Source organism: Rhinopithecus roxellana, chromosome 5 (genome assembly GCF_007565055.1).
Source record: "Rhinopithecus roxellana isolate Shanxi Qingling chromosome 5, ASM756505v1, whole genome shotgun sequence".
NCBI lineage: Eukaryota > Metazoa > Chordata > Mammalia > Primates > Cercopithecidae > Rhinopithecus > Rhinopithecus roxellana.
In genome coordinates, this window is record NC_044553.1 from 51,290,023 (window position 1) to 51,313,419 (window position 23,397).

At 39.3% G+C, this 23,397-nt stretch overlaps 1 protein-coding gene across 1 annotated transcript in view; it reads right to left on the bottom strand.

The window, feature by feature from the left end:
• Nucleotides 1-23,397, bottom strand: part of AKAP6 (A-kinase anchoring protein 6) — a 653,085-nt gene that overhangs the window by 409,042 nt on the left and 220,646 nt on the right. The window contains exon 3 of the mRNA XM_030931392.1: nucleotides 6,055-6,412. Coding sequence (XP_030787252.1) covers nucleotides 6,055-6,378 — 324 coding nt within the window. The 5' untranslated portion in view covers nucleotides 6,379-6,412. The remainder of the gene's footprint in view (nucleotides 1-6,054; nucleotides 6,413-23,397) is intronic.

Consider the following 23,397-nt stretch of genomic DNA (forward strand, 5'->3'; position numbering starts at 1 on the left):
TTTAGCACTTAGCCTGTTTTCCAGCATTGGATGGGGAAGAGAGAGAGATAATTACTTGACAATTAATTGAGATAGATTTTTTTTCCCACATCATTGGGTCTTCTAAATATCTAAAATTAGCCATTCAAACATCAGACATCCTTTTTATTTCAACCATTTTTATTAGTTGATGATACCAAATATTCTTACACAATCTTAGCACTAATTGTAGAAAGAGCATTTCCACTAATAAGCATCATAATAAAACCACACTCTCTATACACTTGACCACTAGTATCCAGCCTCCCTAAGAAGACACCCTAAGGAAAACATAGTCAGTCATTCTGACTACTATAACAGAACACCTTAGACTGGGTAATTTATAAACACTAGAAATTTATTTCTCATACTTCTGGAGGCTGGAAAGTCTAGGATCAAGGCTCCAGCAGATTCTGTGTCTGGTGAGGGCTTACTCTCTACTTCCAATATGGCACCCTGTTGCTGCCTTAGCTCCCTGGAACCTTTCTTTATGAGGTCACTAATTTCATTAATGAGGGTAGACCCCTTATTACTTAATCAGCTCCTAAAGACCCCACCTCTTAATCCTATCACATTGGCAATTACGTTTCCACATATGAATTTTGAGATCATAGCACCCATCAACCATAAAAAGGATTACAGTCACAAATCTGGGCTTTGGGAAAATAATAAATGTTAACATCCTCATACCCATCAACAAATACATCAACCTCATCTTCCAATTTTCAGAGATTTGGGATATGCTTTTGGGGTTGCCAATTTAATGGGTATTTCATGTAAATTTTAATCCCATATAAGAATTAAAACAATAATGTTACACAAACAGCAGCAGATTACATTTCCTTGCATAATATGTTCCAAAATTAAAGTATACATCAAATATCTTGAGGAAAGTTGGGAATGGCCTAAAGCAGTCACTATCAAACTGTTCTGGCCTTGACTCAAAGAAATACATTTTTACACCATGACCAAGAACTTGGTTTTAATTAAACCCAGTTTTACAACATAGCACTTATCATTATTCATGAAATCCTTTTCTAATTCATATTTAGCTCTTTAATTCACTAAATTGATTTCACAACCTGCTAAATGGGTTAAGATCTATTTGTTGAAAAATAGTGATCTAAAGGGCGAAAATGAAAATAACTACTCTTTTCAGAAAATAAAGATATTTTGTCTTCAATGTTAAACCAGGGCTTATAATATTTAAGATGTACTGGAAACTACTCAAAGATGGTATGAATTGAATGCTTCAGGCTTTAACACACAGTCAAGTTAACATTAAGATCAGAATCCAACAAGCCAGTAACTTTTAATGTCAGAAGTTAAGTTCCACTCAGAGTTCGTTCTCCTTATCAAAAATTTATGAGAATCCAAGGGCATGTTTTAGATATGCCCATGAATCAACCCTGGCTGTTGCTCTCTGTCACGACTATGGACCCTAGACTCCACAGTTGTCACCTTGGTGGCACCACTGCCATCTGAGGCAACGCTTACTAGTTATGCCCCAGCAGTGGAAGAAAGAGAATAATCTTTCCCTTTTGCACCTGCTGAACAAGGGGAAAGTTGGCTTCAGCCACTGGGGAGGTCCTCCAAGTCACAACCATAGCCCTTTCCCCTCATTAGTTACCCACACTGCCCTGGTGCCAGCCCAGGTTCCAGGGCTGGGAACATACTGTACCACAACTCACCATCCCCTTTCCTCCCCCCACACTGGGGCAGATTTTTTGTCCCATGGTAACAGAGAATCCTCTCCCAGGAGCCCCATCATCCTTAGACTTCCATCATCTTCAGTCCATCAGGTCCATCTGATGTCCCAAATCCCAGCTGTGGAAAGGATTCAATCCTTTTTCCCAGTAGGCCCTCCAGACCCCATGTGATCACTGGGTATGTGCATTAACTTCAGATGTCAGAGGCATCACAGCCTGGGTACAGTCCAGTCAGAACCTCTTGTAAACAGAGTCTCTGTTGACTACTCTAACTTTGAGAGTCATATCAAAATCAAAGATACAGACCCAAATCTCATATGGAGGTGGCTTAGGACAGAATCTATCTAATGTGGGTTTTTGGGGAGCTGATTCCAGAAAGTCACTTCAAGACTTCTGTCTGTTATCCAGCCATTTCATTTAGCCTATGCTAGCTAGTCTACACCTTGTCTCTTTCCTGCTATCATGTTTCCAGGAAAACAAATAATATTCTCCCTGAGACGACTGTTAATCAGGAAGCAGAGATACCTACTTTACCTTTTTAGCACCCAAATACATTCACCCAAACCAGAGGTCTCAGTTAAAATCAAAACCTTTTAAGGTTCTTGATCTGGTTTTCCTGTACAGCACAGCTTCTGAATCCAAAGAAGGGGGAGAGATTCTAAATTTGGTTCAGCTGGTTTCTCATACTTCTTACTGAAGAATATCTGGAAGCTAAGAAGCAAAATACGAGGGTTGCATTTTCAGTTTTAAAAATAATGGAAAAAAATACTCAGTATATTTCATTGTTTCCAATTTTTAATCTCTGTTTTTATTCACTCTCAAGAGCAATCACTCCCCCATGGGAACTTTATAACAGTTGTCTGTAGTTCATTCTGGAGGTAAAATTTCCCCTAAGAACTTGGAAATAAGGGAGATAAGAGTGGTCTCTGGGAAATAGACTTTAGGATCAACACGACCAGAAGATAAAATCACTTCTAAAGAAAAAGAGTGGCTCTGGGTTTAAAAGACCTGGGACTATGCTTATTAACCAAAATTATTACCAAAGAAGGAGTACAACAAAAAGGGGGATGTGAGAGGGGCCAGGCACAACCATTTACAGAAGAAGAATAGACTTTCCTGGGCAGACTCCCCAGGCAAGATCCCCCAGACTTCTGAACTACTCACAGACCTTTCCTAATGGGAGAGCAATGCTCCAAACATATTGGGCCTTGATTCATCCAATGTCTTTGTCCTAATTCAGCCCTCACTGAGCAGCCTTCCTTATGTGACTTGCTGCGCAAGCCTGTCTATGGGGAAAGAAGGCACTGACCACATAGTCTTGGACTCACCTATACAACCACAGGTGTGAACTGAATCCTCTCTAAGTGCCTGGCCCTGTCCTAGACAACAGACGTACAATAGAAAACTCAACAGTTCAGGTCCTTAGGGAAAACACAAACAAGCAAATAAATAAGTAACTGCAGCTAGTAATAAGAACCATTAAAAAAATAACAATAAAGGCCACGTCTGTAATCCCAGCACTTTGGGAGGCAGAGGCTGGAAGATTGCTTGAGCCCAAGAGTTCAAGATGAGCTTGGGCAACATGGTGAAATCCCGTCTCTACTATACAGAATACAAACATTAGCTGGGCATGGTGGCATGCACTTGTAGTCCCAGCTACTTGGGAGCCTGAGGCAGGAGGATCTCTTGAGCCTGAGAGTCAAAGGTTGCCGTGAGCCCAGATTGTGCCACTGCACTACAGTCTGGATGACAAAGACCCTCTTTCAAATAATAATAATAATAATAATAATAAAGCTAGGTGATGGACTAGATAATGGCTGGGTGGTAGGTGGTTTAAGAAGAGGGATCAGGAATGGCTTATTTGAAAAAAAATGACATTTAATTTAAGAGCAGAGACAGAGCCTACCCCAAACATTTTTTTTGTTTTGTTTTGTTTTGAGACGGAGTCCTGCTCTGTCACCCAGGCTGGACTGCAGTGGAGCAATCTTGGCTCACTGCAAGCTCTGCCTCCCGGGTTCATGCCACTCTCCTGTCTCAGCCTCCCAAGTAGCTGGGACTACAGGCGTCTGCCACCATGCCTGGCTAATTAGTAAAGACGGGGTTTCACCATGTTAGCCATGGTCTCGATCTCCTGACCTCGTGATCTGCCCGCCTCGGCCTCCCAAAGTGCTGGGATTACAGGCGTGAGCCACTGCACCCAGCCCCAAGCATTTTCTAAAAGCATTTTCTAACTATGTTTTTTAAAAAGTCATGTATTGACACAATGGTAGAGAAGAGCATGATGAAAAGACTTAGAACCAGCAATGCGAAAGAGAGTATGAAGTGTGTAGACAAGTTAGGTAATGGGTAGCTTCTTTTTTTGTGCTTGCCCTTCACCAAACACGGCTGAGGCTCTACTTCCTCACTGCCAATCCCTGCCCAACCCTCTCCCAGGCTTGCACCCCCAGATGTTAAACATGACTGTGCCTCTGGCTGATAGCTTGGTGAGGATCCAGAATCTGCCATGTAACAATGGGGAAAGAGAGCTTCTCTGCAGAGGGAACAGGAAAAGCTGTCAGAGAAGAACAAACCCAATGCTTCTTTGGAACTTACAGTGAATCTGGAGCTTTATGAACAAGGGGAAAAGTACAGGAGCCAGGATCAGAGAAATAGCCAAGAGCAGAGCCACAGGAAAAAGCTTTAGTTTTACTGTAAGTCCAGTAGGAAGCAAGTAAGTGACATGACCTCATTTGCATATTTATTTTTATTTTATTTTTTTGAGACAGAGTCTCACTTTGTCACCCAGGCTGTAGTGCAGTGGAGCATGAGCAGCCTCAACTTCCCAGGCTCAGGTTATTCTCTCACCTCAGCCTTCAGAGAATCTGGGATTACAGGTGCATACCACCATGCCCACCAAGAGAAACTTAACTAAGCAGATTAAGCGATACAACCAAACACTTGTGTAGACCTTTTCTGAGGCCACATGCAGTAACCAGGGCTCCTTGACTTAGAACTCAATGTGGAAAGGCTCTATTGGTTAAGTAACCTAATGAAACAAGTACCCCAAAAAGTCATGATAGACATCCTAGAATAAAACGAACATAGGACAATTTATATTTATCCCCTTAATAGTTATTGATTGAGTAATTACTATGTAATTACTGTGTTGACTTCATGCCCTCCTGGGGCTCCTTTCTCAGCAGGGGAGACAGACCATACTAAGGGATGGAGCTGATGGAGGTGGGTGTGAAATACCTTTTGACCAAGGTAAGCAGGTGATAGGCAGTTCCAATGAGAGAAAGACCCTTGGTTAAGCTGCCCCTAACGGGCTCAGGATCTGCTGAACCAGTCTGAGAAGGCTGAACCTGCTCTGCTGTAGGCTCTATGCTTCATTTTAAGTGCCCATCTTTCCCCCTCAGGCTGATGGCTGCATCCTGTAAACCATTTAAGTGTTAAGATCCAAGAATGCTTGACTTTTCATTTCAGATTATGTAGGATGAACCAGTTTAGGTAAAGGAAGTTTCCTTAGTATCACTTCCAATTGACTAGAAGTTTACCATGGGGTTTGTGGCCAGTGCCCTGACTGGCTATAAACATGTCTTGCTCTGCAGGGTCACTGACCTGAGTGTGTATTTCCCTCAAGGACCTGGGAGAAAGGAGTGACTATGGCAGGGCAAGGTTCACCTTATCTTGAAGTCCCTAGGCCAAAAACTTTATTAGTAGCACTCTCAACTAGCACCTCCATTTCATTATTGCCAACAGTCAGGCTTTTAAAGGGCTTCAGAAGCTACAGACTTTTTTTCAATGTCTGAACTTTAGATGAGTTGTCATAAAATCACCTTTGTTCTACATGATGCATTGTGCCTGGATGAAACAACTCATTGTAAAAGGAGAACATTGCCCTTCCCCACCATGTCAGAATTCAGTGTTTGCCACAAAGGCAGCATCAGCTTCAACTGAAGATAATAGTCACATACACATACTCACAATCACAGCTGAGTGTGATATTTTACCTATGACAGTCTTTTATTAAACCCTTTGTAAGAGTTTTTAAATACTTTTATTCTTTATAACTTATTTGGATAACACTGCACAAGAATGCCCCTCCCTTTCCCCATTTCTCTGCACTATCACCAAAGGCCAGTTGTATTCTAGATAATCAGCACATAAAGTAAAATCAGAAAAGAATTAATTATTTCCATGTTTACCTATAAAGATAATGGTTTGAAACCTGTTACTGTGCTTTTCTTCCTGGACAATTCCTCATTGGAAATTACAGAACACAGGCTCTAGGTGCCACAGCCTTTTGAAAACTTCTATCCTGAGAGGATCACAGACCTTGCCTTACCTTTAGTTGAACTAGATGTACATCCACATGCTTGCTGTCCGAATCCTGCTGGACTGAATAGGTTAGGTCTCGGACCCTCTCTGAGGTCATCCGGAGCCAGGTCTCAATTTCAGGTAAGTGGAGCACAATCTTCCAGTCAGCCCCTGTGTGTAGTGGGGGTGGCTTTTCATACTGCTGGTCAGAGTCCATGTCCTTCATTGCCTCTTCTCCCTCACCCTGCTCCACAGTGGGGGTCACATTGATGGCCATGGGTGAAGCATCAGTAGCCATGGGATCCAGGTCCTGTGACCTCAGGGGGGAAAGTGTCACGCTCATGGTTAACATGGAGAAGTCTAAACCTCACTTCTTTCCAAAACAGCTGAAAGGCAAGAGGAAAGAAGAAAGCAAGAGTCAGTCAAGATTGCCAAATAAAGAAATGATACTTCACAGAAGAAACAGGATTTCTAAATTAAGCCAGATTTCTAAATTAAGAAACCATAGCTCATAATAAAAACAGAAAGAGGTGTTTTGATTTTCTACATGGTAGCCCCAAGAGCCAGGAAATAATATGAACATAAAACCACTGTGATATTGCCTACTACCCCCCGCCACCCCCATCTATTTTTCCCTCATTTCTTAGTAACAAAATCCGAGTTTTTAGCTGTTCATATTCCTGCCCAGAATTTAAAACTACATTCCCTATCTCCTTTGCAGCTAGGTGTGGCCATGCTCTGGCCAATGAGTGGAATTGTTGTGTTGAAATTCTGGGAGAGCTGCTCACAGGGAGCTGACTCAATTAGGAGGGGCTCCCTTTATGCCCTTCTACTTTCCTCCCCTTCTTCCAGCCTGTAACGTGGACTTGATGGCTAGAGCAGCTGGCAACTCAGACCCAGAAAGGCCTTTGACTATGACGGGTGGAGGATAGTGGAGCACGGAGGTAGAAACACGGGTCCCACACGATAACAGAGGAGCTACCATACCAGGTCTGAGTGCTGCCCTGTACTTCTTTTATGTGAGAAAAAAGCCAAGCTTTTATCTTGTTCAAGCCACGATTATTTTGGGCTTTTCTACTAAAAGTATCCAAACATCATTTTGACTGTAAAATCAACATATTCAATACATGGGACAGCTACAGTGGGAAGATGTTCTAATTGCAAAAAACACTGAGCTGAATTCAGGAGATGTTGCTCCTTTCTATGATTTGTTAGCTAAATAATAACCTGTGACAATCCCAAATCTTTACTTTCCTAGAAAATATAAATCATGGATTGTCCTGAATAGATCTAATTAACTCTCAATCTAAATTACATTAATATTTGATTATATGGAATTTTTAGAGGTTTCTGGAATTCAAAGGGTAATAAATTGGTCTGAAATATATAAACAGTAAAATATTAACCAAATAAGTTAAAATAACATAAGTGTAATTCATCATAAAGTAAGGTTGGGTTTTAAGATAAATTTAATTAGTTTAATTATCCAGCTATTAAATTTATCTTTCTTCTGGAACCAGTCTAGTATAACAACAACTTTTAGGCTCTTGTATTTTAAAATAAATAAGCACTATTTTTAGTCTCAGGAGCAGCTTTTTCTACTCAAGGCAATGAATTTCTTTTTCTTTTATAATTTTTTGTCTGGTTCTACATATTCAAGTTAGTTTACACCGTTATTCCCCCAAAGATGAAAGGTGACTCACCAAAAGATCAGAAATTAAATGTGATTGTCAAAAAGTAGTTCATATTTGTAAAATAACAAATATTCAACAACAGAAGCAAAATTATTTTTACATACCAAAAGAGAGGGGAAACTTTTAGAAACGCTTCCAATTTGACTAGAAACATGTATCTTTCCATACAGGAACAAGGAGTGGAAATTAAAAAGACTTGTTGAGTTGACAAAAGCCTTAAGACTAAGTCACTCCTATGACATATTTTTTCAGAATCTTTCCAATACTGCAGCATAATCCCTTTCTCTAATTTCTCAAGCATCTAACTTTTGAATTAAATGATGAGGAGAAGGCCAGGCGCGGTGGCTCACACCTGTAATCCTAACACTTTGGGAAGCGGAGGCGGGCGGATCACCTGAGGTCAGGAGTTCGAGACCTGCCTGGCCAACATGGTGAAGCCCCATCTCTACCAAAAATACCAAAAATTAGCCTGGTGTAGTGGCGGGAGCCTGTAATCCCAGCTACTCAGGAGGCTGAGACAGAAGAATCACTTGAATCCGGGAGGGGGAGGTTGTGGTGAGCTGAGCTGAGATGGCACCATTGCGCTGTAGCCTGGGCAACAAGAGTGAAACTATGTCTCAAAAAAAAAAAAAAAAAAAAAAAAAAAAAAAAAAAAAAAAAAAAAAAACAGAGAGAATTACAGATAAATTTTTAAAACAAAGTTATTTGTAAAGAGCAAAATATATGTCTTAAGTAGGTTTACCACTTTCATACCTGCCTTAGAGAATGGCTTCAGGCTTCAATTCGACAGCCTTCTCCACCTGATTGCAAAAGGCAGAAATCCATATCCCACACTTTTTTTCTTTCCCATGAATATAAGGCAGACACCCCACATTTTTAACTATGCTTGTATTCTGTTTTAAAAGTAATAAGAATACTAGACCCAGCTATTAAAAAAAAAAAAACAATTAAAAGATAACAAAATTTCACTGAGAGGGATAAAACTCCAGGAAGAGTAAGCTATCATACCACTTCTTCATAAACCATACTCCAGCCTCAGGCTGATTCCAATTTCTCCAATTTTTTTTTTTTTTAGACGGAGTCTCACTCTGTCACCCAGGCTAGAGTGTCGGCCAGGCTGGAGTGCAGTGGCATGCTCTCGGCTCACTGCGAGCTCTGCCTCCCGGGTTCATGCCATTCTCCTGCCTCAGCCTCCCGAGTAGCTGGGACTACAGGCACCCACGACCACGCCTGGCTAATTTTTTGTATTTTTAGTAGAGACAGGGTTTCACCGTGTTAGCCAGGATGGTCTTGATCTCCTGAGCCACCGCGCCTGGCCCCAAATTTTTAATATTTAAAAAAAGATTAATTGAGCCACTGCCCTCTGGGGTTAAGTTTAGAATCACAACCCTAGAGAAGGAATCTGATACATAAAGGTTAATAAGGTTTCTAGTTCAAGAACATAGAACTGGTTATAAAGGGAGACACTGGTGTCACAACGGTTCCCTCCTCTAAGAAGCCAGAGTCATTGAAACTAGAAAACTGAATGCTGAGCCAGGGCAGCATACAATGAACTGTTTAAGCTACACTCACACATACACACTCGCCCACAAAGCCCTGCCCCAAAGCCCTGCACAACTGAAAAACAGTGCTTAGTCACTGTGTTTTCTCTGAAACTCCTAAGTCAAGGCAGGGCCTTCCTTGGAATACACATCCTACTGTAAACTAAAAAGCACGCTAAAGAATTAGCTCAGTGCAATTTATGCCCCAACTTGCAACATTTCCATATACACCATTACGTGCACTAAGCACACTGCAGTTTTATATGATTTGGGGCAAAACGCTCCACACATTTCTTGGCCTCAGTTTCTTCATCTGTAAAATGACAAAATTGAACTAGACGGCCAGTAGGATCCCATTTGCCCTAAGAATCTGTGATTGCCTAGGGTTATTTATCCAGAGATTTTGAAGCTCTTGGAATTTTCCTGCCTATCCTGAGAGCTGTGTAGCTACTAAATGATGGTCTCCATTTTATCAAAGCATACAAGTATTATTGATAGATGTGTCCTACTTAATGAAAAGGAATAAATTACTATCATGAAAAAAGCGTTTTGTTAAGTCATTATTTACACATTTTTTGTTGTTAATTCTTCCCAGAGGAACAAATATGGGAGATTCTCCCCTCTAGAAGTCTGCCACTTAAGACTGACAAAACAGATGTGGCTATATACGTAGAAGACAAATCAGAATAAAATAAAAATATGAAACAAAAGCATAGCTGGAGAGGAGAGGATGTGCATCCTACCTGAGTAAAGTACAAAGAAATCTTACATTCAAGCTGCCAAAGCAAAATTTTCCTGTAACTATAAAACTTTTACCTAGAATGCTATGTTTCCACATTTAACTGATCAGACTATACACAAGAGAATTTCTATAACCCGCAGAAATAAAGCAAAGCGTGCTTTACTCAAGTTTCATTTCAACTCTATTTACTTTCCCTCACATGTATCTTTGCCACTAGGAAAAGAATGGTATATCTATCATTAAGCACAGCAAGCCTGGGTAGTAGCATAAAATGGATTAATTGCCCATTTTCATGAAAAGAAATTACTACATTTTTCAGTTGTTAGTAGTAGTTCACATTTAAATGTAGCATATATGGATGGTCATATTCTATTTCTGATTTTAACACAATCACATCTGATTTTAAAGATATATTATAATTTTTAAAAAATGCTTCCAATTGTGGAAACCTACAGTAATAGTCTTTGTTAACATTTTTCTTGCCCTTATCAGGATTATTCAAGTTTCTTTCTCATCAAGCTAATTACTCCATTTGAATGCAAACAGAAAGCAGGAAATTGAGCGTAAGTCTATATTTGTAAATAACATAAGTTTTGAATTCTTTTTTACAAGTCATCTTGCAATAAGATTTCTTTCTAGTCACAGAGACATTTTTTTAAAAGCTTAGACTACAAGTTCTGACGGTGAAAATAAAAAAATTTGACTAAGGGCACATAGGCACCCACCGAGTTACAACTCTGGCTCCAAGATGGTGTGAAAGGAGTGATCGGCCAGCTTTTTGGAACCCAGTGACCTCTCATCTCCCTCCCCCTACATCAAATGCTTGTCTGCGGCCACCTTTCCAGCATTAGTGATAATACCACCTTTATCCCAGCTGCTGTTAAAAATAACATCCATCAAATCCTTTCCTTTACACAAATCCAAAGAAGAGGCAATAATTAAAGTGCAATAGCTGAAAGCAGTAATTATTTTAAGGCTTTCTAAAAAAAATTATAAAAGGGTTTTTCCATCTTACTCTATAATCCTATAGAAACATGCCATGGATGGCTTATTAACAAGGACTGTTTCTGCGATCTCATGTCCACAAGTTTTGGGTTGGAGCCTGACGCTAGCAGAAGGCATTCGACTTGAATAAACAAACACATTTAAATTAGAAAAGTTCATTCGACCAAATCAGGAGACAAAAAAGTTCGGCTACATCGCCATCAAAGCTTCCCACCTCTCTCTCCTTTCTTTTACAATTTTCTCTCTTAAATAAAATAACAGAAAAGCCAGGTATCTTGCCGACTGTACTCACTGTAAATGGTTTTGTCCCTAATGGCCCTTCAGGATTAATCATCTGGCTCCTCCTCTCCCCGCTGTTTCTCTTCTTGTGGCCAAACAATATGAAGGTCAGTGTCGGGGCTGCACCATGCTGGAGGACACTGGTGCCAGTAGGGTCCTAGCTTCATACTCCCTTAGTGGCCTAAATCTCTTGGGCAGAGAGGGCTGCTATGCAGTCCCTATTTGGAAGCTAATGTATAAGCTCCAGGATTGTGCAGTCATAGGCAGACCTTTTGCAAACAAGCAGTGATGAGTGGGCTGAGAAAAAGGAGACAGTTGCCAGAACAAGGATCACTATAGAAAAGAGTCTTTGGGTGGACAGAGCACTTCCAGTCATGGTTCAGAAGAATCAAGACTATACTCTCAAAAACCCCAACAATCTTAAAGCAGGATAAATTAATAGTACTGTGCTAACATGACTAGCTGACAAAGCCAATTTCAGCCAAATAAATTCCTGCTCTGTCTCAGCAAGAAACTGTTCTTTCCATGTAAGAGCATTATCATGAGTACAGTTTGAGAGGCAGTCTTTTCATCATGTAAATCAACCCTAAGCTTACATTCTTATTCTCAGTCTTTCTCGTCCTGCTTACTGCTTAAAACATAAGCAAGTGATTAAAGCATAATTCTAGTCAAATTAACAGATGTGCTTGCTACATAGCACTTATTACAGAACAGAGGTAGAAAAAATTATATTAACCATCACATAATTTTCCTTTTTCTCCCCCTTCATTTCTTCTCTTACATTTTTATAACCACTCTTCACAGAACCTATTCATACAGACACTGAATTTAGAAATAAATAAAAAAATCCTCTGGCCTGTTTCAATTTTTGTCTAAGGTTAGCTCTCATGACTTGATTGCATTAAGGAGAAAGACAGAAACTCCAGAGGTGTACCCTGTATCTGATTCCAGGATACCAGATTGGGCAAAGAAAACACAAAAACAAATTTAATACATTGGTTAATTAAATGCCACTGCCTAGCCAGATAAATGAGGATCTGATTCGTCACTTAGTTTTAAATCTTGCTGCCTGCCTACCTCCCATGCCTTTTGCTGGGTCAAGAGCTGGGAAACTTTAAATGGCTTTAAGCTCTAAAATAGAAGAGGCAAAGAGTTGCTGCCAAATATTAAGTTAAATTTGTACTTAGGGAAAAAGTTAAAGTGGCTTCTGTAAGATGCTCCTAAGGAAATGTCCATAATTGCTGCCTGATGCCTTCTTCCCCTTTGCTCTCTTTCCCTGCCCACCCCAGTGCCCTCCAGTACTCATGTAGAGTAACACTGTTTAGTGAGAGCACTGCAGTAGCCCCAGATTAATCTCACTTTCTAATCCTCTTGCAATAACAGGCCAGCCTACAAGTGGATGTCAGTGAGGAGAAGGACTGCAAGTGCCCCAGGGGGGAAACAGCATGTCAATAGGGGAGCCCAAACAGATTTCCATAATTTAAAAGATCTCGGTGTTATCACTGGTGTTTCTCTCTCCTTTTCCTTCTTGAATATGTCCTTTGGTACAGCTGTGCCCCTCGGCAGATGGGTGATTACATTCTGCTAATCACTTAGAGACCATGCACCATCTCCTGGGTCTTTCCTCAAATACCCGCTAACTCCCTGGCCCAGAGAACAGTCTGCTGTCAACCATAACACACTTAATCAATCATCTTCTCCCCTCAAACCTTCCTCCTACCCCTCTCCCCAGTTATTCAGATATTCCTGTGGCAGGGATACCCAGATTGACTCAGATATTCATCATGCCTTCTGTATTTTCTTTCCTCCACTACAGCAGTCATTTCCTGTCACACAGAGATTCATTTGGCTGCTTCAGGCAGGCAGCTGCAGTGGCACCCATGGTCATCAGTATGTGGACCTGGACTCAGTGAACACTAATGAGCATTCATACTTCTCACCCTCATCCCAAGTTGCTAAAAATCACCTTTAAATATTAGGCAGTCACCTTTCTATTGTTCAAGAAATTGTCGTGAGAGAGACTGGATTTGTAAAACTTTAATACATAACTTGTACAATTGTTGCCTTTGTCAATGCTATTAAGGTAAAGAAAATGAAACAAGATTCATTTCAAATCAACTGACATTTAGTGGTCAGAATTTAAATCAACTGACATTACTGAAAATCAACTATATAAAAGGCATTCTATGTATATGTGACTCATCATATTTACCCTCAAGGAAATTATAACTTTATAGAAACAATCTCTCTCTCTCACCTCTCTCTCTCCTCTCCCCGTCTCTCCCTGACCCAAACACATACTCATACCTACTGCACCAACAGGCTATGGTCAAATACATGAAGGGCAAAAACAAACAAACAAAAGCCCAGTAAGGCCCCAGGAGTGTCAATTATCCTGAGTAAAAGAAAGATAAGTGCGAACCTTTACTACAGAAGGTAACATTTCAGGTGGCTTATAAAAATGGGTCTGGGATTCCCTACCCAATAAATGGTGCTGGGATAACTGACCAGCCATATGCAGAAGATCGAAACTGAACCCTTCCTAACACCACATTCAAAAATTAACTCAAGATGAATTAAAGACTTAAATGTAAAACCTAAAACTATAAAAACCCTGGAGACAACCCAAGCAATACTATTCTGGACATAGGCACGGGCAAAGATTTCATGATGAAGACACCAAAAGCAATTGCAAGAAAAGCAAAAATTGACAAATGGGATCCAATTAAACTGAAGAACGTCTGCACAGCAAAAGAAACTATTAACAGAGTAAATGGACAGCCTACTGAATGGGAGAAAATTTGTGCAAACTATGCATCTAACAAAAGTCTAATATCCAGCATCTATAAGAAACTTAAACAAACTTACAAGAGAAAAACAACCCCATAAAAAAGTGGGCAAAGGACATGAACAACTTTCTTTCTTCCTTCCTTCCTTCCCTCCTTCCCTCCTTCCCACCTTTCTCTTTCTCTCTTTCCTCTGTTGCCCTGGCTGGGATGCAGTGGCACAATCTCAGCTCGCTGCACCTCTTCCTCCTGGGTTCATGTGATCCTCCCACCTCAGCTCCCAAGTAGCTATGACCACAGGAACACACCACCACGCCTGTCGAACTTTTGTGTTTTTTTGTAGAGACAAGGTGTCACCATGTTGCCCAGGCTGGTCTCAAACTCCTAGCTATTGGCCCACCTTGACTTCCCAAAGTCCTGGAATTATAGGCATAAGCCACCACAGCCAGCCAATGAACAGACACTTTTCAAAAGAAGGTATACATGTGGCCAATAATCACATGAAAAAAAGCTCAACATCACTGATCATTAGAGAAATTCAAATCAAAAACAAAATGAGGTGCCATCTGACACCAGTCAGAATGGCTATTATTAAAACGTCAAAAAAATAACAGATGCTGGCAAGGTTGTGGAGAAAAAGGAATGCTTATACACTGTTGGTGGGAGTGTAAATTAGTTCAGCCATTGCAGAAGTCAGTGTGGTGATTCCTCAAAGACCTAATGACAGAAATACTATTTGACCCAGCAATCCTATACCCAAAATATAATTCATTCTATTATAAAGACACATACCTGCATATGTTCATTGCAGCACTATTCACAATAGCAAAGACATGGAATCAACCTAAATGCCCATCAATGGTAGACTGGATAAAGAAAATGTGGTACATATACACCATGGAATACTATGCAGCCATAGAAAAGAATGAGATCATGTCCTTTGCAGGGACATGGATGGAGTTGGAGGCCATTATCCTTAACAAACTAACACAAGCACAGAAAACCAAATACTGCATGTTCTCACTTATAAGTGGGAGCTAAATGACGAGGACACAGGGACACACAAAGGTGAACAATACACACGAGGGCCTTTCAGAGGGTGGAGGGTAGGGGGAGGGAGAGGATCAGGAAAAATAATTAATGGATACTAGGCTTAATACATGGGTGATGAAATAATTTGTACAACGAACCCCAAATACACAAATTTTCCTATATAACAGACCTGAACTTGTACCCCTGAACTTAAAATACAAGTTAAAAATAAACAAAATTTTTTTAAAAAGAGAAAAAGGATATCATTTAAACAAGCAGAGATGGAAGGGAGGTGAAGGAATTGTAGGCTGGGGAAACTGCATGGATAAAGATACCTCAACACCAAGAAGCTGGGAGAATCAGCAAATAATTGAGTGTTGAAGGGAACAGGAAGCTTGATGGGGCCAAGAAACAGATTACGCTACAAGGTAAGTTGCTGCCATATTGTAAGAGGGATGAGAATGCCATGTTATGGAATTTGGAATAAATCTTGCAAGGAGCAAGGATTCTAAAAAGATTGTCAAAAAAGAATAATTCGATTACTGTTGTATCCTAGAATGGTACAGGAAAGTCAATACATGCACTCTTATTTACCAAGAAAATGAAATAAGAAATCAGCATTATGAGAGGATCAACATCCACTTTTCCAAGCAAAGACTTTATTAACACAAAGTGTAACCTTAAAAACTTCTTTCTAGCCCAGAAAGAAAAGATATATAGAGAGAAGGAATACAAAGTTTGACTTTTGGATCAAAATGATTAAAAGAGTTCTGCACTGTGCCCTACCTACTCCATTAAATATAGAAAGAATTCTCCATTTTTAGTTCTCCATTAACCCTACTCACAATCTTAGTATTATAGATTTGAAGTGGAAAAATTTTAAGGATCATTTCATGCAATGTTTCTACTTTTTTCTTGTTCTAAAATTATTTTAAATTTAATTAAAGAGTTATATATATATAAACATTGTATATATAAACATATATATATATAACATTGTAAAAATAGGCAAGATTGAAGATAAAAGATCCCTCCTTAGCCCACATTCTCTACAGTCAACAAGCAATAAGAAGCTATTTATATGCTGTGACCTCAATATGTAAAGTAGGAAAGAAATGAGTCCTGAGGGAAAGGTCATCTTGAAAGATTCTGAAGTCTGAATTAGTTATCTGCATTAATTCAGCAATATAGAAGTATTTGCTAATTTAGCATTTACCAGGTGTTAATAAGTATTCTACAAAAAGGTTGTTAATAAAAATAAGTTGGGGCTGGGCATGGTGGCTCATGCCTGTAATCCCAGCACTTTGGGAGATGAAGGTGGGAGATTAATTAAGCCCAGGAGTTCGAGACCAGCCTGGAAAACATAATAAAACCCCATCTCCACACACACACACAAAAAAAATACAAAAACTTAGCCAGGCATGGTGGCATGCACCTGTAGTCCCAGATACCAGGGAGGCTGAGGTAGAACAATCACCTGATCCCAAGAGGTCAAGGCTGCAGTGAACTGTGATCTCACCACTGTATTCCAGCCTGGGTGACACAGTGAGACCCTATCTCAAAAAACAAACAAACAAACAAAAAATTAATTGGGAGAGGCCGGGGCAATTTCTGAGTAAAGACGGCCAACTGAATACACAGACCTAATTCTTCTTCCAGAAACCCTACCAACACTACTGAAAAAGGTTTTTTGTTAAGTATAACCACTCAAGAATGGGAAGAAAAATGGGATTTTGGAAGCCAGAAATTAGATGTATAAATGATAAATGACTTAACCAACTCACAAAAACTAAACCTTAAGTCAGCAGTACAGAGAACAAAGAACCAACCTGATTTTTACTTCAGAATCCTTAAAGTATTTTGAAATTGATGGAACCAGGTACCTCTGGAAGTAAAGGTGGAGTGTCGTGTAGGGAAGAATTACCTTTATCTAAAGAAAAGACGGGCCTTTGCCCCAGGTCCCAGGAAGTAACCTCTAAACCCTTGGAATTTCCCAAGTGTTAGGAATATCTGAGTTAATTATGATGGGCCCCTTAGACTATACCTGGTAAGTGTGTGCTAATAAGGTGACTCAGAATGAGGGCTGGCCAGACAGAAGAACCAATCATGTGGTCAAAGGGTTGAGGCTTTGGGCAATGATGTAGGTGGTGATTCAATCAATCACACCTATGTAATGCAGCCCCAATAAAAACTATGGACATTGAAGCTTAGACAAGCTTCCCAAATTGGTGGTATTCCATGTGCATTGTCACACATCAACAACAGAAGGGTAATACATCCCTGAGGACCTGGAAGATTTGTGCTAGCCTCAGATTCTTCCCTATGTGTGTGTTCCTGTGGCTGGCTCTTATTTGTATCCTATTGCTACAATAAAACCATAATGATAAGTAATAGCACTTTCCTGAGTTCTATGAGTTGTTCTAGTGTATTATCAAATCTGACAGAGTCTGTGTGAACTCTCAAATGTATAGCCAATTGGTCTGAAATGAGGATAGCCCTGGGGACCCCCAAATTTGCAACTGGCATCAGGAATCTTGGGCAGAACTATCAGTCTTGGAGGTCTGTGCCCTTCACCTCAAGCTTGGCCTAACTCCAGGTAAAGAGACAATCATATGTTAAGAAGATTAATCTTAACTTTTAAAAATGTTTAAAAATCAGTGAGAACTATAGGTCTCTCCTTACTCTGTGTTGCTGGTTAGTTGCTTCCACCCCTAGTTCAGACAGAAGACTGGAGGTATATTACCTAGAAAGAATGAATCGCAGGATCTCTGGACTGGCAGACACCAGGCGCAATTGAGGAGTATTCTGAAAAGAGGAGGATCCAATTAATGTAGACATTCTGAATGTTGAGATCCCCAGTCCTCTCCCCTGACTCAGCTCCTCATACACTGGGAGCAATTCCTTTATCCTCCAGTCAAGAGACTAGAGATTCCCTCTCTAGGAGATCTGATCAGTCCAAGAAGACAAGATACTGAAATTGGCACATCCAGATTACCCTACAGTGACGTTCAGTCAACAGGCCTACCTATATATTCAGAGCATCCAATCAGCTTTCTAGTCTTTTACTTCTAAATATGAGCAGGCAGTCAAGGATTAGCAGAGATTTAGGGAAAGCTCCAGTTTGTGTAACAGACTCACAGCAAGCAACAAAAATCTCAACCTGGAGGAAACACACTATCCATGGAAACTATGATTTGGGTAAAAAAGAAAGATTATCAGAGATAAGATATTATATCCATAAAATAAGAAAAAGAGGCTATACTTCAAAAGAAATATGTGTAGAACCAAAAAAGAACTCTGGGAAAATAAAAGTATGTATAATAGCAAAAATGAAAACCACAATACAATAGCTAAAACTAAAATTGAGGAAATCTCACAGAATGTAAAGTAAAAAGGTAAATAGATATAAATTAGGAGAGAAAAGGTAAAATAATTAGTGACCATTGCAGGAGGTCCAACATCTAGAGGAAAGGAGTTCCTGAAGGCAAGTGGAAAGAGAAAGGAGGAATCATCAATGAAATCTTTCAAGAAAATGAAGGACCTGATTTTACAGATTTAAAAGACCAGCCTAGTGCACTAAAAATAGACAAACACCAAAGGAACATTATTTGAAACCTCAGAATATACAGGGAAGTAAGCTTTAGGGTGGAAGTAGAGGTATATACAAAGCATGATAAATCAGACTGGTTTGGATTTCTCAACAGCAACATTAAAAGCCAGAAGACAATTTGTTTTACATAAGGAAAAATAATTCTAATCTAGAATTTTATACCAAGAATAATATAGACTAATAATCAATGAGAAGGTAGAATAAAGGTATTTTCAGACACACACACACACAGACACACACAATCTTCTACATACTTTTCTTAAATGATACCAGAGACTACGCTCTGCTAAAACAAAGGAGTAAAGCAAGAAAGAAGTAGTCACAGGATGAAGCCATAGGAGGCCCGCCTCCCCAGGGCGAAGAGGAAGGGAAATCCCAAAATGGCGGCTGTATACCCGGCAAAGAAGGGCTTCCAGTCCAGACTACAACAGGTCAGAAGGCTCCTGCCAAGACCGCTTCGTACAGATGATGTTGAGAGAAAATCTGATGTAAATGAACATACCCAGAAGAGATTTACCCAGCTTGTAGAGAATTGGGGGTTGAATTGGCGATAAACACACAGAAAACTAAGCAAACAATAATAATTATAAATTCCAGAAAGAAACAAAAATTGTTGAAAAATAGAACAAAAATCATATTCCTCTTTGTGGTATAGCTACAAACTGCACTTGAATAGTCTTAATAATTTAAATACTCAATGCCGCAATAACCCAAAATCATGGCATAATTTTATAGGAAGAAAGGAGGGATGGGAATTGTGTGCATGTGCACGTGCATACCTATGAGAATGTGAGAGAAAGAGAGAGACAGGGTAGGGGAATTAGCTAAATAAATTCTCATTTTTTACAGTGAGAGGTAAATAGATAAAGCTAAGGAAAAAAAATACTCAGGGAGTAGCCATACCATCCTATCATTTCAAGATAGAGGTAGTTACCAAGAGAATCAGCTAAAAGATGAAAAGTGGTTGCCTCTGGAGAATGGGAAATGGAAAAGAAGAGAGGTTGGAGACTGTTGTGTATGTTAAGAAACCTCAGAACTATTTGACTTAACTATCTGTATGCAAACATAAAGCTTAAAACATACCTAGATTAAAAAATGAAAGAACTTCTTTATTACAGGACAGGGTTTCAACACTCTTGGGTACATTGAGCATTTCCAAATGGGGGATAGGGAGATAGAGCGCATTAGTTCCAAAATCTATTTTACTATGAAAATAATTATTTTTTGTTTTTTTTTCTTTTGTTTTTTGTAGAGAACGTCATAAGACTGGGTGGGGTACAACTTGGTTGATATTAACTTTAAAATGCTCAAAGTTCAAAATTGTGCCTATCCACTCCTAAAACATTGTATTTTTTTAAATACAAAATGCTCACTGTGACTCAAATGAATAATGAGGTTGCATTTGCTTCATTCAATCCCTTTAAGAAAGAACTGCTTCCTATGAAATAAACCTGATCTCAGGATGAAAACCACAGGTGATTAAGTGATCAAGTTGAAAGTAAGGTTATTTCACTATCTGCCCCATGAGTAGATATATTGTGGAGTGAATAACTTTTATTTTTTAAGACAACTGAATCAGGCTGAGATATCAAATAATACATTAAGCCAAATCTGTCAACTAATATTACATTTGTTTTTGCTGTTCATGCTGCAACATGAGAACACATCAAATAACTACTCACACTGTTCTTTCATAAACAGAAGGCATTTTACGGGTGATGAACTTTCATAAAGAGCACGATTTTCAAAAGCATTATTCCTATTCACTATTATTTCCTACTCACTGTAGACTCCCAGACATGTAAAAAAGAATTTCCCTTACAAGACTCTGATGTCAGATTTTAAAATACTAACAAGAGATAGCAAGGGCTCTTAATATCCAGAGATTTGATGTGATCAGAGATCCTCCCTCTGAATATTCTTTATTACAGAAAGAATAATAAAGGTCTTCTACTATGTTGACTTTTCAAAAAAACAATTTCAGCAAGGTAGAACCTATTATTTCAAATATTATATAACAGTTTTGCTTAAAATGCATCAAGTTCATTACAGTCAAGCATTTCAGCCTAATTAGCCATCTAAATTGAAGGTGAGTGTTTGATAAAGTATGAATTGTTTCAAGATGAATTGGTGTTTTCAGAAATAATCCCTAGAACAAGTAATTTAAGTTACATATCATGGATAAGTAATTTAAGTTACATAAAATGCATATTTTCTAGTGGAAACGACCTAGTACAAGCTTATGAATATTTTTGTTCTGTTTAAGCTGGTAGATAATAAAAGCATGGCAAGCAAACCAGCTCAATACAAATTCACCTTCACTCAATTTTTCTCTTTTTAAATAATTATTATCTTGCTCAATGAAATAAATAGCAACAATAAGAACTGCTGAGTAAGAGCTAATGACTTAAATACCTCTAAAAAGAATCTAGTAGATCCTTCATCAACCCTAGAAAATTCATTATAGATTAAATATTACCAGATACTTTGCCAACTCTTCCATTCAGCAAAGACAGAAACAAGATTTTTTTTTAAATTCAGGGGTGTCTCTAAGTCATGGGAAAATAAGGAACAGAATGCTGAACATTTTAATAGGTCAACCCATACTCTCTCCCCTCTGCCATGAGAGTACTAAGGCCTAAGTTAAAGCAAAGGCCCATCAGCCATTTGCTTTTATTACTTACCACTAACCAAAGTATAGCTGTTATATGGAAGGAAGGAAGCAGCAGTTGCTAAGCAGGGTCATGATTTCTGAGCCTTTCACTTTTTGCCCTCCTTTGCCCTCTTGGACAAAACTTCAACATCCCAGCACTTGAGCAGCTGGCTGCCATCCGAGAGTGATTCAGATGTTTGGAAGGTAATTGTCCCCTATGCTTTTTAATTTTTCATTCTTTCTCTTTGTTAGCAATAGTTTCTCATAATTGACATGACACTCAGAAACAACTGGTCCTTTTCAATAGGCTCTAGAAATCATCTATTTATAATTTTCCAGCTAATGCTTCAAAATCATCACATGACATTGCTACTGTTTGTCTTACTTAGTCATTTGCAGCCAAATGCAAATGAATCTCAGACAAATTCTGCTAGTCATAACTCTATTCATTGTGCTCTTTGGCCTAATCTTATCACTGTTAATAGTTCCGTATGATTCAGACGCTGATTTGGATACTCAAGGTCCTTTGACTGAGTTTCCTTAACAAGAAATGATATTTCATATGCCTGAAAATTTCATTAACATTCAGCTGACCGGTTTTAAATAAGAGCATTTGGGATTGCATTCAATTAAACTAGAGTCTATAAGGTAAGAGTTTTATTTATTCATTTAACTTTTTCTAAATAAAAAAATAGCTTGAAGAATATGATTTTTCTCTGTGTCAATGTGCAAAACAACATAAAAATTTAAAGGAAAAACTTAGATTTACAAGGAGGCAGAAGAGTATATTGGCCTGACAGTTTTGTATACACTACAGTTAAGCAGAATAAAAGGTATCTATTGAGCATCTCACTTTGTTTGGCACTCACTGGTTGAGCTCTGGCTAACAAGCGAGTCAACATTTTTTGTCCCTCCACCCTCCAGAAACTTCAAGTCCAGGAAAGAAAGAACTGGCAGCTTCCTTGTTTATTTACTTCTCAACTGAATTTTACAGAGAAATATGTGGAGAAAAACTGATCTTGAACCCAAAGAAGTCTCTGTACTTTTAAACTGAGTTTCTCAATCTATATACTTTTTTCAAAAAGGTATCTCCTTATCGCTTCACAGGGATCACATAACAAGGTTTATGTTTTTTGGTTTTTTGAGACGGAGTCTCGCTCTGTAGCCCGGGCTGGAGTGCAGTAGCCGGATCTCAGCTCACTGCAAGCTCCGCCTCCCGGGTTTACGCCATTCTCCTGCCTCAGCCTCCGGAGTAGCTGGGACTACAGGCGCCCGCCACCTCGCCCTGCTAGATTTTTGTATTTTTTTTTAGTAGAGACGGGGTTTCACCGTGTTAGCCAGGATGGTCTCGATCTCCTGACCTCGTGATCCGCCCGTCTCGGCCTCCCAAAGTGCTGGGATTACAGGCTTGAGCCACCGCGCCCGGCCAAGGTTTATGTTTAACCTTGTTAAAATATGACAAGATTTATATATATTTAAATATATAACAAGGCTTATAACAGGATCTCTGTGTTCAGGCAAGGTTACTACAAAATTTAGAAATATTTCTCCTTATGAGGACAGAACTTTTAAAAATAGCAACTTGGATTCAGACTGTGAAGCAGTCACTTGAACTAAATAATACTGGTTTTTATTATTCAAAAAGTAATCAAGGTAATCCCAGCACTTTGGGAGGTGAGGCAGAGAAATCATTTGAAAACAGGAGTTCAAGACCAGCCTCGCAAACACAATCAAACTCCATCTCTACTAAAAATACAAAAAATTAGCTGGGTGCAGTGGCACATGCCTGTAATCCCAGTTACCTGAAATGCTGAGGCATGAGAGTCAGTTGAACCCAGGAGGTGGAAGTTGCGGTGAGCCAAGATCACACCACAGCACTCCAGCCTGGGTGACAGCAAGACTCTGTCTTAAAACAAAACAAAAGAAGTAATGAAGAAAAAATACACTTCGTGAGACTGAGGCGGTGGATCACTTGAGGTCAAGAGTTGGAGTCCAGGCTGGCCAACATGGTGAAACCCCATCTCTACTA